Here is a 17,812-nt window from a genome sequence, read left to right on the forward strand (position 1 = left end):
GTGGTCCATGTGGGTATCAACGACATCGGTAGAGTGAGAAAATAGGTTCTGCTGAGGGAATTTGAACAGCTAGGGGCTAAGTTAAAGAGCAGAATCAAAGAGGTGGGAATCTCTGGATTACTGCCTGAATCGCAGAAATTGACACAGGGTCAAGAAGATTAGAGAGTTAAATGCCTGGCTCAAGGATTAATGTGGGAGAAGTGGGTTTGAATTAATGGGAAACTGGCACCAGTATTGGGGAAGGAGGGAACTGTTCCAATGGTACAGGCTCCACCTGAACAGTCATGGGACCTGGATCTTGGCAAATTGCATAACTAGGGGTGTGGATAGGGGGTGGTTTCAACAGATTGGAGAAGTATGGATAAAGTAAAAGAGAAAAGCATAGATAAAGTGTAGAAAAGTGTAGGCAAAGAATACAAGATTTTAAAAGCACAATGAGTGTAAGGGCACTTTATCTGAATGTCCGTAGTATCCACAACAAGGTCAGTACAAATCAATACAAAGAGCTATGATTTACTGGCCTTTACAGAAACGTGGTTACAGAGTGGAGAGGATTGGGAATTAAATATCCAAGGATATCAGGTAATATGGAAGGATAGACAGGAAGGTAAGGGAGGTGGGGTAGCGCTCTGAGATCAGGGTGACAGAGACAGGTCTAAGGACCAAAATATTGAATCCGTCTGGGTAGAGATTAGGAATAGTATGGGAGAAAAAAAATCACTTGTGTGAGTTGTCTGTAGGCCACCAAATGATAACATTACAGTGGTACAGACAATAAACCAAGAAATACCTGAGGCATGTAAAAATGGAACAAGAGTTATTGTTATTTTGGGGGACTTTAACTTGCACATAGATTGGGTGAATCAATTTGGTCGAGGTAGTCTTGAGGAGGACTTCATAGAATGCATCTATGATGGCTTTCTTGAACAACATGTTACTGAACCTGCAAGGGAATGTGCTATTTTAGATCTGGTCCTGTGCAATGAGACAGGTAAAATTAGCAATCTTATAGTTAGGGATCCTCTTGGAAAGAGTGATCATAGTATGACTGAGTTTCTCATACAAATGGAGGGTGCAATAGTTTGATCTAAAACCAGTGTATTATGCCTAAACAAGGGAGACTACAATGGGGTGAGGGAGGAATTTGATGGGTAGACTAGGAACACAGGCTATATGGTGGAATGGTTGAGGAACAGTGGAAGGCTTTGAAAGAGAATTTTCATTGTGGTCAGCAAAAGTACATTCCAGTTAAAAGCAAGGACAGTAAGGGTGGGGAGAGCCAGCCTTGGATAACTAAGGAAATAAAGGAAGGCATCAAACTAAAAGCTCATGCGTACAAAGTTGCCAAGAGTAGTGGGAAACTGGAAGATTGGGAAAACTTTAAAAAGCAACTAAGTACCACCAACTGAGCAATAAAGAAAGGGAAGATAGATTATGAAAATAAACTAGCACAAAATATAAAAATGATTAGTAAAAGTTTTTATAATTATATAAAGTGGAAAAGGATGGCTAAAGTGAATGTCCTTGGAGGATGAGAAGGGGGAATTGATATTGGGTAATGAGGAAATGGCCAAGGCTTTGAATGACTATTTTGTGTCGGACTTCATGGTGGAAGACACATCTAGCATGCCAAGGAGAGATGTTATGAATGTGATTAGAGCTGAGGACCTCAATATAACAGCTATCACTAAAGAGGTTGTGCTGAGAAAACTTGTGGGCCTAAAGCTGGACAAGTCCCCTGGTCCTGATGGAATGCTTCCCAGGGTACTGAAAGAAATGGCAGAGGTCATTGTAGATGCTTTGGTGATAATTTAACAAAAATCTGTGGACTCTGGGCAGATCCTGACGGATTGAAAGAAGGAAAATGTCACGCCACTGTTCAAAAACAGGATGTAGACAAAAAGCAGATCACTATAGATCACTATAGACTGCATTGGCGCTGCTTCCTGCACGCATGCAGAACTCGTTGACTTTATTAACTTTGCCTCCAACTTTCACCCTGCCCTCAAGTTTACCTGGTCCATTTCTGACACCTCCCTCCCCTTTCTAGATCTTTCTGTCTCTGTCTCTGGAGACAGCTTATCCACTGATGTCTACTATAAGCCTACTGACTCTCACAGCTATCTGGACTATTCCTCTTCTCACCCTGTCTCTTGCAAAAATGCCATCCCCTTCTCGCAATTCCTCCCTCTCCGCCGCATCTGCTCTCAGGATGAGGCTTTTCATTCTAGGACGAGGGAGATGTCTTCATTTTTTAAAGAAAGGGGCTTCCCTTCCTCCACTATCAACTCTGCTCTTAAACGCATCTCCCCCATTTCACGTACACCTGCTCTCACTCCATCCTCCCACCACCCCACTAGGAATAGGGTTCCCCTGGTCCTCACCTACCACCCCACCAGCCTCCGGGTCCAACATATTATTCTCCGTAACTTCCGCCACCTCCAACGGGATCCCACCACTAAGCACATCTTTCCCTCCCCCCCCTCTCTCTGCATTCCGCAGGGATCGCTCCCTACACAACTCCCTTGTCCATTCGTCCCCCCCATCCCTCCCCACTGATCTCCCTCCTGGCACTTATCCGTGTAAGCGGAACAAGTGCTACACATGCCCTTACACTTCCTCCCTTACCACCATTCAGGGCCCCAAACGGTCCTTCCAGGTGAGGCATCACTTCACCTGTGAGTCGACTGGGGTGATATACTGCGTCCGGTGCTCCCGATGTGGCCTTTTATATACTGGTGAGACCCGACGCAGACTGGGAGACCGCTTTGCTGAACATCTACGCTCTGTCCGCCAGAGAAAGCAGGATCTCCCAGTGGCCACACATTTTAATTCCACATCCCATTCCCATTCTGACATGTCTATCCACGGCCTCCTCTACTGTAAAGATGAAGCCACACTCAGGTTGGAGGAACAACACCTTATATTCCGTCTGGGTAGCCTCCAACCTGATGGCATGAACATTGACTTCTCTAACTTCCGCTAGGCCCCACCTCCCCCTCGTACCCCAGCTGTTACTCATTTTTATGCACACATTCTTTCTCTCACTCTCCTTTTTCTCCCTCTGTCCCTCTGAATATACCTCTTGCCCATCCTCTGGGTCACCCCCCCCCATCTTTCTTCCCGGACCTCCTGTCCCATGATCCTCTCGTATCCCCTTCTGCCTATCACCTGTCCAGCTCTCGGCTCCATCCCTCCCCCTCCTGTCTTCTCCTATCATTTTGCATCTCCCCCTCCCCCTCCAGCTTTCAAATCCCTTACTCACTCTTCCTTCAGTTAGTCCTGACGAAGGGTCTTGGCCCGAAACGTCGACTGCGCCTCTTCCTATAGATGCTGCCTGGCCTGCTGCGTTCACCAGCAACTTTGATGTGTGTCACTATAGGTCAGTTAGTTTAATATCTGCAGTTGGGAAAATGATTGAAGCTATCAATAAAGAAGAAATAGCGAGGCATCTGGAAAGAAATGGATCCATCTGGCAGACACAGCATGGATTCAGCAAAGGCAGGTCCTGTTTAACAAACTTAATGGAGTTCTTTGAGGAAGTAACGAGCACAATGTATAGAGGGGAACAGATGTACATCATTTACTTGGATTTCAAGAAGGCATTTGATAAGGTGCCACATAAGCTAAGGGTGCAGAGAGTCGGGGTGATGTATTAGCATGGACAGAGGATCGGTTAACCAATAGAAAGCAGAGAGTTGGGTGTTTCCCTGGTTGGCAATCAGTGGTGAGTGGTGTGCCACAACTGTTCACGATCAGCAAGAGGGACCAAGTATAATGTTTGCTGATGACACAAAATTGAATGGAAAAGCAAATTGTGCAGAGGATACAGACAGTCTACAGAGAGATAGAGATAGGTTAAGTAGATGAGCAAAGGTCTGGAAGATGGAGTACAAAGCATTCTACAAGTATGTGAAGAGCAAGAGAATAAGATGTGAGAGAATAGGACCAATCAAGTGTGACAGTGGAAAAGTGTGTATGGAATCGGAGGAGATAGCAGAGGTACTTAATGAATACTTTGCTTCAGTATTCACTATGGAAGAGGATCTTGGTGATTGTAGGGTACAGCAGATTAAAGAGCTTGAAAGAAAGAGGATGTGCCGGAGCTTTTGGAAGACATCAAGTTGGATAAGTCACTGGGACCAGATGAGATGTACCCCAGGCTACTGTAAGAAGCAAGGGAGGAGATTGTTGAGCCTCTAGCGATGATCTTTGCATCATCAGTGGGAATGGGAGAGGTTCCGGAGGATTGGAGGGTTGTGGATGTCATTCCCTTATTCAAGAAAGGGAGTAAAGATAGCCCAGGAAATTATAGACTAGTGAGTCTTACTTCAGTGGTTGGTAAGTTGATGGAGAAGATCCTGAGAGGCAGGATTTATGAACATTTGGAGAGGCATAATATGATTAGGAATAATCAGCATGGCTTTGTCAAGGGCAGGTCGTGCCTTACGAGCCTGATTGAATTTTTTGAGGATGTGAATAAACACATTGATGAAGGTAGAGCCATTGACGTAGTGTATGTGGATTTCAGCAAGGCATTTGACAAGGTACCCCATGCAAGGCTGATTGAGAAAGTAAGGAGGCATGGTATCCAAGGGGACCTTGCTTTGTGGATCCAGAATTAGCTTGCTTACAGAAGGCAAAGAATGGTTGTAGACAGGTCATATTCTGCATGGAGGTCGGTGACCAGTGGTGTGCCTCAGGGATCTGTTCTGGAACCCCCACTCTTCGTGATTTTTATAAATGACTGGATGAGGAAGTGGAGGGATGGGTTAGTCAATTTGTTGATGTCACAAAGGTTGGGGGTGTTGTATGTAACGGCTTCTCTGTAATGTTAACTAATGTAATGGCTTCTCTGTAATGTTAGCTGCTAAGGCTAATGTAATGGCTTCTCTATAATGTTAACTGCTGAGGTAGTGGTTTCTCTGTAGCAGAAATGTTTGGGTTATGACTAGAGATAATGGGACTTTGGAATTCAGTGGCTATCCAATGGGAGAAATGTTATTCTTTCTTGCGTGTCTGGGAGCTGAGGTTTTCATGGAGTTTTTTGTCAAGGAGAGAGGAAGAGGAAGATCGCGTGTGGAGAGCGCTGGTAGACCACTGGATGGCGTAGGCTGGGATCCGAGGGTCAGCAACGTTCGGTGGAGATCGATGGTGGAGGAATGTCTACTGAGTGAGCTCCAATTGATACTGTGACTTTAATTTGGGCTTTTATTTTGTTTTGTTTATTTTCATACTAACCCTATATTCAGATTAAGATTCATAAAGTCTATCATTTAATTGCATATGGTGTACTGTCTGATATTTTGCATTGTGGGTTTGTAATTGGGAGTACATTACACAGCATCCACATAAATGTGAATACACAGTTTGGCGGGGCCGAAAGCTGATACCCCTAGACGAATGTGAGCGGGCGAGCCTGAGGGTTACATGTGGATAGTGAGGAGGTTCTATCAGAGATTACAGCGGGACATTGATAGGATGCAAAACTGGGCTGAGAAGTGGCAGATGGAGTTCAACCCAGATAAGTGTGAGGTGATTCATTTTGGTAAGTCAAATATGATGCCAGAATATAGTATTAATAGTAAGACTCTTGGCAGTGTGGAGGATCAGAGGGATCTTGGGGTCTGAGTCCATAGGACACTCAAAGCTGCTGCGCAGATTGGCTCTGTGGTTAAGAAGGCAGACGGTGCATTGGCCTTCATCAATCATGGGATTGAGTTTAGGAGCTGAGGGGTAATGTTGCAGCTATATAGGACCCTGGTCAGGCCCCACTTGGAGAACTGTGCTCAGTTCTGTTCACCTCACTACAGGAAGGATGTGGAAACTCTAGAGAGAGTGCAGAGGAGATTTACAAGGATATTACCTGGACTGGGGAGCACGCCTTATGAGAATAGGTTGAGTGAACTCGGCCTTTTCTCCTTGGAGCGACGGAGGATGAGAGGTGACCTGATAGAGGTGTATAAGATGATGAGAGGCATTGACTGTGTGGATAGTCAGAGGCTTTTTCCCAGGGCTGAAATGGTTGCCACAAGAGGGCACAGGTTTAAGGTGCTGGGGAGTAGGTACAGAGGGGATGTCAGGGGTAAGTTTTTTACTTAGAGAGTGGTGAGTGCGTGGAATGGGCTGCCAGCAATGGTGGTGGAGGTGGATACGATAGGGTCTTTTAAGAGACTTTTGGATAGGTACATGGAGCTTAGAAAAATAGAGGGCTATAGGTAAGCCTAGTAATTTCTAAGGTAGGGACATGTTCGGCACAACTTTGTGGGCCGAAGGGCCTGTAATGTGCTGTAGGTTTTCTATGTTTATATGTCCTATGACATGGTTACAGCATTGGCTGATTAGCAGGAGGCAGCAAGTGGAAATAAAAGGTTGGCTGTTAGTGACAAGTGGTGTTCCACAGGGGTCAGTGTTGGGACCACTTCTTTTTATGCTGTATAGCAATGATTAGGTGATGGGGACAGATGGCTTTGTTGCCACATTTCCAGATGATACAAAGTTTGGTGGAGGAGCTGTGCTGAGGAAACAGGTAGGTTGCAGAAGGACTTAGACAGATTTGGAGAATGGGCAAGAAAGTGGCAAATGAAATGCAATGTTGGAAAATGCATGGTCATGCACTTTGGAATTAGAATTAAATGTGCAGACTATTTTTCAGACAGGCAGAAAATCCAAAAATCTGAGATGCAAAGGGATTTGGGAGTGCTTGTGCAGAACACCCTAAAGGTTTACTTGCAGGTTGAGTCAGTGGTGAGGAAGGCAAATGCCATGTTAGCATTCATTTCAAGAGGTCTTGAATTCAAGAGCAAGGATGTGCTCCTCATCTCAGAAAAGATGTGCTGGCATTGGAGAGGGTTCAGAGGAGGTTCACAAGGATGATTCCGGGAATGAAAGGGTTATCATACAAAGAACGCTTGATGGCTTTGGGTCTGTGCTCGCTGGAATTTAGAAGAATGAGGGGGGATCTCATTGAAACCTTTTGAATGTTGAAAAGCCTAGACAGAGCAGATGTGGAAAGGATGTTTCCCATGGTCGGGGAGTCTAGGACAAGAGAGCACAGCTTCAGGATAGGGGGGGTCCATCTAAAACAGACTTGAGCCAAAGGTTGTGAATTTGTGGAATTTGTTCTCACAGGCAGCTGTGGAAGCCAAGTCGTTAGGTGTATTTAATGCAGAGATTGATAGGTTCTTATTGGATACAGCATCAAAAGTTACAGGGAGCAGGCTGCGGAATGGGGTTGAGGAGGGGAACAAAGGATCAGCCATGATTAAATGGCGGAGAAGACTCAATGGGCCAGGTGGTGTAATTCTGCTTCAATGTCTAATGTTACCAGGACTTGAGGACCTGAGTTGTAGTAGAAGGTTGAATAGGGTAAGACTTAATTCCATGGAACGTAGGAAGATGAGGGGAGATTTGGAGAGGTATATATTATGAGGGACACAGCTGGTGGCAGAGTGGCATCAGCGCTGGACTGCGGGGTGGGAGGTCCCAAGTTCGAATCCAGCCAGCTCCCCTGCACGCCTAGGCATTTCATGAGCTGGTGATCTCTTTGAAAAACTCACCTGGCAGAAAGAAAATGACAAACCACTGCTGTAACTTGCCTCGTACACGATTTCCCGCTACGTCAGAGCAGTGTGGGAGGAAGTCGTCAGCCAACTGGAAAAATTCTGGATACGACGTACCTTTTTTTTATATTATGAGGGTATAGATAGGGTAAATGGAAGGCTTTCTTCCCTGAGTGTGGGTGAGACTAGACGTAGAGATCGTATGTTAAAGGTGAAAGGTGAAATACTTAAGAGGAAGAGGGCAAATTTCTTCACTCAGAGGAATGAGCTACCAGGTGAAGTAGTGGATGTGGGTTTAATTTGAACATTTAAGAGAAGTATGGATAAGTCCATGGATGGGAGGGGTATGGAGGGCGATGTGTAGGCCCATGGGAATAGGCAGAATAATAGTTTAGCATGGACTCGATGGGCCAAAGGGCTCGTTTCTATGCTGTAATGGTGTCTATTTCATGTTTTCCATGGTTTACTCTATTCACCACACTTTGCCCATACTCTACCTTTATGCTTTGTGTCCTCCTCTTCAGAAGTTAATTTTCTTCTTTGGAGTCTTCTGAAAGATTTGCAACCATATCTTTGTTTTCTTTACCTATCCCTGTGTACACTTGCATTCCATTTCGTCAATCAGTAAAAATCCCATTTACCTTGTTACCTAGCCAATGCTCTGCCTGTAATATCTTCAATAATAGCTTCCACTATTTTCCCTAATGTGTACTCTCCCACTGTCTTCCCTGTTGTTTGAGAGAAAAAAAACCTTTGCAACATTCCAATCTTATGCAACCTTTCTCAATGTTGGTGAACTGTGGAAAATTAAAACCAAAACAACAGCTTTCTGCTGTCAAAACCCAAGGATGAGGTGCTTCAGAACAGACAGAGTTTCCCTCACATTCAGCCTGGGCACCTTCAACAGACAAGGCTAGGTAGATGACACAGCTCCCTGTTCAGGCAGCACTGGCTCAGAGTCTCTGCAATATACATTTAGCAATTATCACAACAAATGGAGACAATTTGCACTGAAACCCCTCACCTACCTCTCTCTGCGAGGATTTTGAACAAAATAGTGGGATTTATGGAGGAAGTGAGATCAAAGTTGGAAAAGATTGCTAAAGCAAAAAGTAGAAATAAGTCACAAAACAGATGTGTAAACATAGAAAAGGAGAAACAGATTGTGACAGGAAATGACAGAGTAAATGCACCAGAGGGCTGGTGTTACACAAATCTAAAGGCCTTGCAGTTGAATGTGCAGAGTATTGGTTTATTATTGTCACTTGAAAAGCTTGTATATACAGAGCATTACACAGTGCATTGAGGTAGAACAAGGCAAAAATATAACAATGCAGAATAAAGAGCAACAGTTACAGAGAAAGTGCAGTGCAGGTAAATAACTTACTGCAGGATCAAAACAAAGTAGCTGAGGTCAACAGTCCATCCTATCATTCAAGAGTCTGACAACAACTGAAGACTGGTGTACATGCTTTCAGGTTTATGCAGTGTTTGAACTGTGACTATGTGATGTTGAGGAACTGCAGGAAGCTTGGAAAAGCTGGAGGGTGGGTCTGCTCACTTATTATGATTTTAGATGGCAAAGGAGAAGCAAATTAACAATCAGAATCAGGTTTATTGTCACCGGCATGAGTCATGAAATTTGTTAACAGTAGCAGCATTACTATGCAATACATAATATAGAAAAAAAATTGGTAAATAAGAGTGTATATATATTCATGGGTTCAATGTTCCTTTAGGAATTGGATTGCAGAGGGGAAGAAGCTGTTCCTGAATCGCTAAGTGTGTGCCTTCAGGCTTCTGCACCTCCTTCCTGACATTAACAGTAAGAAGGCACGCCCTGGGGGATGGGTCCTTAATAATGGATGCCACCTTTCTCTGAGGCACCGCTCCTTGAAGACGTCTTAGATTACGGAGGCTAGAACCCAAAATGGAGCTGACTAATATTACAACTTTCTGTAGGTTCTTTCAGTCCTGTACAGTAGCACCCACCCATACCAGACAGTGATGTGGCCTGTCAGAATGCTTTCCATGGTATATCTATTGAAATTTGACTGTTTTAGCTGATAAACAAAATCTCTTCAACTCCTAATGAAATATAGCCGCTGTCTTGCCTTCTTTATAGCTGCATCAATATGTTGGGACCAGGTCAGATCCTCAGAGATCTTGAAACCTAGGAACTTGAAGTTGCTCTCTCTCTCTCTCCACTCTGATCCCTCTATGAGGATTGGTTCATGTTTCCTCATCTTATCCTTCACAATCAGCTCTTTCATCTTACTGACATTGATTGCAAGGTTATTGGTACGACACCACTCAACTAGCTAGCATATTTCGCTCCTGTATGCTCTCGCGTCTCCATCTGAGATTCTAGGAATAATGGTAGCATCATCAGCAAATTTATCAATGGCATTTGAGTCACACAGTCATGAGTATCAAGAGAGAACAGTGGGCCCTTGGGTGTGTCAGTGATGGTCATCACTGAGGAGGAGATATTATTAGCAATCCACACAGATTGTGGTCAAGAATCCACTTGCAGAGAGAGGGACAGAAGCCCAGGTTCTGTAGCTTATCGATCAGAACTGTGTGAATTATGGTGTTGAATGCTAAGCTATAGCCAACATAAAAGCATTGTGACAGAGGTGTGTGCATTGTCCAGGTGATCTAAGGCCATGTGAAGAGCCATTGAGATCGTTCCTGCCATAGACCTATTGTGGTGATAGGTAAATTACAGAGAGTCTTGAGCACTGATATAATTGTTGCCTTTTTTTGAAGAGGCTGGGAAGATCCAATTATGTAATATAAACCTACAAAATTAACGTTGTTTTGTGTAAAATAAGCCAACCAATAAAAACAATATAGAAAATATATCAATAAGTTTAAAAGAATGCAGAGAAAATCGACAGGACTTGTGGACTTCCTGAACTTTATTCCCTGGAATACAGGAGAATGAGGGGAGATCATATAGACGTATACAAAGTAATGAGGGATGCAGATCGGGTGTATCCATGCATGTTTTTTGGTTGGGTGAGACTACAACTGGAGGCCAATGCTTCAGGGTGAAAGGTGAAATATTTAAGAGAAATCTGAAGAAGAACGTCTTCCCTCAGAAGGTGGTGTAAGCGTGAAAAGAGCTGCCAACAGAAGTGGTGTATGGGGGCTGAATTGCAGCATATAGGGGAGGTTTGGATAAGTTAATTGTTGTGAGGTGAACAGACAACTGTGTTTCAGAACCAGACAGGCGTGACTCGGCACAGGGTGAACTAAATGGACAGTTTCTGTGCTTAATGTCCAGTGACTGTATTAGCATAAATAGGTCATTTTGTCTAGATGGTAATGTGTGATGTGCTGGGACTTACATTTTATTTTAACCTTAAAAATGATGATTGCAAGATGGGCTGCTGTGTTTGGTGATAGACAGGAAATTGAGCTGTGAAGTGGACAGAATGTTGCAGGGTTTTGACTAGAAATGTTAAAAATCCCTTTCCTGCCACATATGCCGCTTGACCCTCTGCATTGCTGCACTATATTGTTTGCTGTTCCCATACCAGCATTAATGGAGCCCACCCACACTGGGAAGCAGGCTCAGACATCCTGAGGAAATAAACGGTGCTGTAAAAATGTTGTCCATCTGTAACTTAGTTTATAACAGAGAGAAGTGAAGGAGATAACATGATAGCATAGACAGTGAATTGGAGATTGTGTTAGAACTGATGGAGGCACAACAAAGTCACTGATAATCCCATTCTGCATTAATGATTTGTGAATTGTGTTACTGGGAAAGCAGCACAGTTTGGCTATTTCTCCCTGACTGCTGAGTGTCTGTCATTATATAATTAGACAAAACACTTACCATCAACACGTAGTTGTGTTATGGTGGAGTAGCTATAGCGATCCAGGTCTTTAAATTCAATTCTGAAGTGATAAGGACCTTCATCTTCCTGTGTAACATTGTTTATATTCAAGGAACAGTTCTTGTCATTCAGGTTTCCAGAGAGCCAGGTCCGATGGTGATACTTTGGCATTATATGACTGCTATTCTTGGAATGAAAGGCTATCTGTGACCATGAAAACAGGTTATTTGAGTTAAACCAGATTCCCACCCGCTGGTCATTTGCCAGACGTGATGGATAGCTGTATTGACACCGAATGTGTGCACACAGGCCCTTCCGCACTGTAACTTCTTGTTGAATGTCGGCTGTCCATTCCTCTGACACTACAACTGAGGAGAGATTATGAATATTAAGCAACAAGACAGTATTGAAGAAGATCCTCAGTGTTGACAGAGTTACACTGCTGTTGGTGTGTACTCAGAGTACTGCAGAATTCTTGGTAAGCACTATGCAGTAATGGTGGTAATACTGAAGGAGTTTACACAGACACAAGAACAATGCCAGCAATACTCCACTATCAGCACTGCAAATCTGGAGACCCCACATAAGGCAGCTTGGTAGCGTATTGGTCAGCAAAATGCTTTACAGTACAAGCCAGATGGGTTCAATTCGTGCTGCTGCCTGTAAGAAGTTTATACATTTGCCCCATGACCACGTCCTCCCAAAGACATACCGGTTCATAGATCATTGTAAATTGCCCCTTGATAGACTAGGATTAAATCATGAGATTGCTGGGTGGCCTCTGGACAACTGTAGGTTCCAAGTACTGTTGGATTTCTGTACAATCAGAATGGCTGCAATGTGGGAGTACTAAAGGAGCATTAAAGGAGCACTAATCAGAATGGCAACAATGTGTTTGTACTGAAGGAGCATTAAAGAAGCACTAATCAGAATGGCAGCAATGTGGGAGTACTAAAGGAGCATTAAAGGAGCACTAATCAGAATGGCAACAATGTGTGTGTACTGAAGGAGCATTAAAGAAGCACTAATCAGAATGGCAGCAATGTGGGAGTACTAAAGGAGCATTAAAGGAGCACTAATCAGAATGGCAACAATGTGTGTGTACTGAAGGAGCACTAATCAGAATGGCAGCAATGTGGGAGTACTAAAGGAGCATTAAAGGAGCACTACTCAGATTGGCAACAATGTGTGTGTACTGAAGGATATTTAAGGGAGCGCTAATCTGTTAACCTCTATCAAAATTAGTTTCCATCCCAACTCATTGACAGTTAATCAGCTGAGCTGCTGTTGCTGGTACCTTGCAGAATTGATAGGAGAAAATACCACTTTCCAATCATCGTGCAATCCCAGGTATTCTGTCCGTTTCCTGCTCTCAGGGTCTAAAAGAGAACACAGTTAGTGAGACCCCTTCTCCTGCCTGGCAGCTTTGGCAGAGCTTTAAAAACGCAAACACGAGGAATTCTACAGATGCTGGAAATTCAAGCAGCACACATCAAAGTTGCTGGTGAATGCAGCAGGCCAGGCAGCATCCCTAGGAAGAGGTACAGTCGACATTTCGGGCTGAGACCCTTCGTCAGATTGCCTGGCCTGCTGTGTTCACCAGTAACTTTGATGTGTGTTGACAGAGTTTTAAACCATTTGTGGACAAAATCTTTGTGGATCACTTTAATCAACTGTGTGAAGGGTGGTTCTCTGCCCTGAGGCTGAGAAGGAGACAAGCATTCGGCCAAACCTTTTAACAGCCTGAGAAACTCACACCATTCGTTGAAAGAATGTCACACCATACTATCTGTTTTGAAAGACAGCAGACAATCTGTAAAATTTACGTTGATACATTCACCAAAACCAAGGAGGATCATGCTCGGTGGTGGGGGGAGGAGTGGTGCTGTTGCTTTTTTACTGGTGGGGAAGCGGGGGGGTAGTTGTCGCTTTGCTGCTGCTTATGCATGAGAGGGCAGAGCTGGGGGTGTTTTGTGGTTCTAACTGTTACGTGCTCAAGGAGATCTGTTCTTTGTGTGAGAATGCTGTAATGGTCTTTTGGAGGTCACCTGATGTGATTTTCCCGCCGATGTGAGGTCACGTGATAACATGTGCCCCCGTGACTATATAAGGGTCGACCCAGGTGACGCAGTTAGTTTTTGAGTTTGTAGATTTCCAGGTAGAACGTGTTGTGCCTCCATTTCTGTTGCGTGTTTGTTTTTGTGACACAGTTTCATTTTTAAAACGGAAGGTGCATTCTCTTACAAGATATTGTATAATTGGACTGGGAATTTGTGGCTGGAAGTGCCAATCTACTCAATTCCAACAGTTGAAGGGAGAGTGAAGGATCGAAGGATCAAGAGAAGTCGGCATCGTTTGGCAGTTTAATAAAGAATCAACCTTATTGAGTCTTCATTGGAGAGAACCTGCATCGAGATAACTCTTGCAAAAGGGCAATGAGTTCATGCAAAAAGGTGCTCTCTCTCTCTAAAGGAATTTAAAGTCAGTTGATTTACACTGTTTATTTTCGGCATCGTGAATCCTGTGGACAGAACCAGCAGTAAAGGTGCATCTGTGAAGAAATCTTTCTCCAGAGAAGTCTCTCCCAATTGAATGTGTAAAACGGTTGGACTTTCAAAGTTATCACTGAAAGAACTGTTTTCGCATTTAACGCTTTAAGAACCAGAGCCGAGTGGAGTTGGTGAACAGTTGTGTACCTGTTAACCTCCGGTTAAAGTTTTCCTTTGTTTTTTTTCCTTATCATTTATACGTGCTTAATAAATGTTTGGTTGTTTTTATATAGCTTGTCTCCATTAATATTCATTTTTTCCGGTTACGTAACACTAACATTTAACTGTCATTCATTCTTTGGGGAACTTCTCTGTTTTTGTGGATGTTTGTGAAGAAAAAGAATTTCAGGATGGATATTGTATATATTTCTCTGACATTAAATGTACTTACTGAAAGTTGGTAAGACACTTTCCTGCCCTGCACAAAGCCTCTCTCCTCATTACTCTCTCTCTCCCTGTTCTCCCTCATTAGGTCATGGGTTTCCAAACGCTCATACTGTATACCCTATCCCTAAGAATTTTCTCCAGTAATTTCCCTACAACTGATGCAAGCCTTATTCCCTGACTAGCTGCCAGTGACTAGTGGTGTTCCACAGGGTCTGTGTGGGACTGATTCTTTTTACATTATATGTCAGTGATTTGGATGATGGAATTGATTGTTTTGTTGCAAAGTTTGCAGACAATATTGTGACAAAAGACCAAGACGAGAGAGATTAACAAAAAGAGACACAGTTCTGAGTATTGACAGACCGGTTGCTTTGAACCTGAACTGTTTGAAGTTTGATGGACAGGCGATACCCCAGCAGGGGAATAAAAGGAACAGGTTCGCTAAGGCAAGGAAAACACCACAACACCACGAGATAACGAGACCCTGGAAGTGCGTTGTGCCCACCCCCCCCCCCACAAGTTGGTGGAGGTTTTGGAGGTCTGGTCGCGGGACCAACCATAGATGCACAGGGTGAAAAGGTACGATCGGCGGGAACCTGGTGTGTGTGTCCGCCCTTGCCTGGGTGCCGGGTTCACCGCAGAAGAACGTTCGTATCCGGAATGGAGGGGTCACAGTCGGTGACCTCAGAAGACATTACAAAGGGCTTGCCCGAAAGCTAACTGCGAGGAATATCAAAGGTCTGTTTGAATCCGATTTGAATATCATCATTCGCTCTCCCTCTCTCTCTCCGCAACGGCACAACAGCAATTACTGTGAACTGAACTAAACTGAACTGAATTCTGCATCACTTGAGACTGATCATTTTACTCCTAGACTGCGATAGAGCTTGGTTGATTCCTATTATCCTAGTTCTGTGTACATGTGTGTTTTATCATTGCTAACCTGTTGCATTTATATCCTTACTATTAGAGTACTGTGTTACTTATTTCTTTAATAAAACTTTCTTAGTTCCAGTAATCCAGACTCTAACTAAGTGATCCATTTCTGCTGGTTTGGCAACCCAGTTATGGGGTACGTAACATAAGTGGGGTTCTCATCCAGGATTTTGAACGCTAACTTTGGGACGGGGTAAATTGATTGGGTTAAAATTCCCTAAAGAAAGGAAAGGCAAACAGCAGAAATGGAGATTGAGGAATTTCTAAAGGCGCCGACCTTGGAGGCATTAGAGGATGCCAGGAAAGCAGAATTGGCAGCTGTGGCCAAACGGTTGAATCTTTTTAAGGGGAAGTTGGCTTTGTCCGCAGAAGATGCCCAGAGGTATGAGGTGGTGAAAGAGGCCATCCTCAGGATTTATGAGTTGGTCCCGGAGGCATACCGGCAGAGGTTCCGGAATGCGAGGAAGCAGTGGGACCGCACGTATTTGGAGTTTGCCCGTGCGATGCAGACATATTGTGAGCGTTGGTGCGCCTCGAAAGGGGTCAATGGGGATTACGACAGACTGCTACAGCTCATCCTGATTGAGCAGTTTAAAGGTTGTGTCCCTGAGGGTATGAGACCCTACCTCGATGAGAAAGAGGCAGACACTTTAGCCGCAACTGCTAAGCTAGCGGATGAGTACGCGTTGACAAATAAAATGAAGTTTACCTCGAGTAAAGGCTACCAGAAGGGTAGTCAGGACGGCGGGGAGAGTCCGCCAGAAAAGTCAGAAAGTAAGCCGTGGACTAGTGAGAAGGAGAGAAGGATAAGGTAGACAGGGAGCAATTTGGTAGGACGTCTCCTGGGGTCGTATGCTTTAATTGTGGGAAAGTCGGACACTTTGCGTCCAGGTGCTTTGCCCCAAAGAAGGAGACGGGAAAAGGGAAAACGACGGTTCTGACTAGCTGTATTGAGCTGGTAAGCAAACCACTAGGAGAAGAGGTCTGATAAAGTTCAGGAAGGGCGCGAGAAGTTTATCTCGGCTGGATTGGTGTCGGTGAAGGAGGGGTTAAACCCAGTTCCAGTACGGATCTGGAGAGACACGGGAGCATGTCAGTCCCTGATCTTAAGGAGTGTTTTAGATTTTAGTTCAGAGACCCAGACTGGGGAGGTCAGGGTCATAAAAGGCATTGGGAAAGGGACTGAAGCAGTACCTTTGCACCAGATACACCTAAAAAGCGATTTGGTCTCTGGACCGGTCACGATCGGGGTGAGGCCCGAACTACCGATGAAAGACATGGAGGGCTTACTCGGTAATGACCTCGCCAGTGAAGAGATGTACCCAGCAGTAAGATTGACAAGCCAGCCTGCCAGCTTTGGGGCCCCGCCCATGGACTCACAGGTTTACCCCGTTTGCGCAGTGACTCGGCGTGTGTCCAGAAAGGCTGCCGAAGCTAATATAGATTTAGTGGAGACGCTTTTACCAGCCTTATACGAGGAGGGGTTAGAAAGTGAAAAGAAGGAGCGTAGTGAAATGGAAATTAAGGTAGATTTATCATTATCAAGGAAGGAATTTGTACAGGCACAGGAGTGAGACGAGGAGCTGATGGTTTTGGCGGAGATAGCTCTCTCTGAAGCAGAATTAAAAAGGCTATTGTGTGGAGGAGGGAGTACTAAGGAAGAAATGGAGACCAAGTACCGTGCCCGCAGATGAGGAATGGGGGGTGGTGCCAAAAATTTATGGGGATGAGATTCTTAACCTGGCCCACAAGATACCCCTCGGTGGACATTTTGGGGTGAGGAAAACAGTCGGCGGAATCATGAAAGAGTTTTACTGGCCACACAGGAGGAAGGATGTTATTGACCATTGTAGACGTGAGCTAACACGGTTACGGGCTTTTGATATGCTAACAGCTTGCCACGATAGGCGAGCAGACCTAGTCGGTGTTATCACGAAAATTAATGAGGCTAGGGTGCCACCTGATAAGGGGAAAACCCATTTTGAAAAGATAAGTATGGTGCCGACCAGATGGGAGAAGTCTATTGTTTTGGCCAACTTTGCTGATAAGGTCTCTCCCTTAATCCCCGAACAAAGCGACCCGCTAAGAGAGCTAATTAAACGGTGCGCACACGTATGTCCGGATGTCCCGAGGCAATGCAAAGAACCGGACCATGGTGTTGTCACATCAGGTCAGTCTAGTGAGCAACACCCCTATAGGATGATAAATTCAGTGACAAAAGGGCTAAAGAACGCAGAAGCGTATATTGGTGATGTAGTGGTCTGGAGTGACACGTGGGAGGAGCACATTGTGGCACTGTTTAAACGGCTGTTTGAAGCCAGCCTGACAGTGAACCTCACAAAAAAGTGAATTCAGCCACGCGAAGGTCACTTAGCTGGGATTTGTGGTAGGACAGGGGCAGCTGGCTCCGATGCAGGCTAAGGTGCGGGCTATCTCTGAAGTCCCCACCCCGACAGACAAGAGAGCCCTGAGAAGGTTCTTGGAGATGGTGGGGTACTATCGGAAGTTTTGCAAAAAAAAAACTTTG

General features: G+C 44.5%; 1 protein-coding gene across 1 annotated transcript in view; it reads right to left on the reverse strand.

Moving 5' to 3' along the window:
• LOC134351185 (sialic acid-binding Ig-like lectin 12) overlaps nt 1-17,812 on the reverse strand; it is an 80,769-nt gene that overhangs the window by 47,648 nt on the left and 15,309 nt on the right. Inside the window, exons 2-3 of the mRNA XM_063057296.1 lie at nt 12,711-12,792; nt 11,413-11,781 (exon numbers count right to left, since the gene is read on the reverse strand). Coding sequence (XP_062913366.1) covers nt 11,413-11,781; nt 12,711-12,750 — 409 coding nt within the window. The 5' untranslated portion in view covers nt 12,751-12,792. The remainder of the gene's footprint in view (nt 1-11,412; nt 11,782-12,710; nt 12,793-17,812) is intronic.

The sequence above is a fragment of the Mobula hypostoma genome, chromosome 8 (assembly GCF_963921235.1).
Source record: "Mobula hypostoma chromosome 8, sMobHyp1.1, whole genome shotgun sequence".
NCBI lineage: Eukaryota > Metazoa > Chordata > Chondrichthyes > Myliobatiformes > Myliobatidae > Mobula > Mobula hypostoma.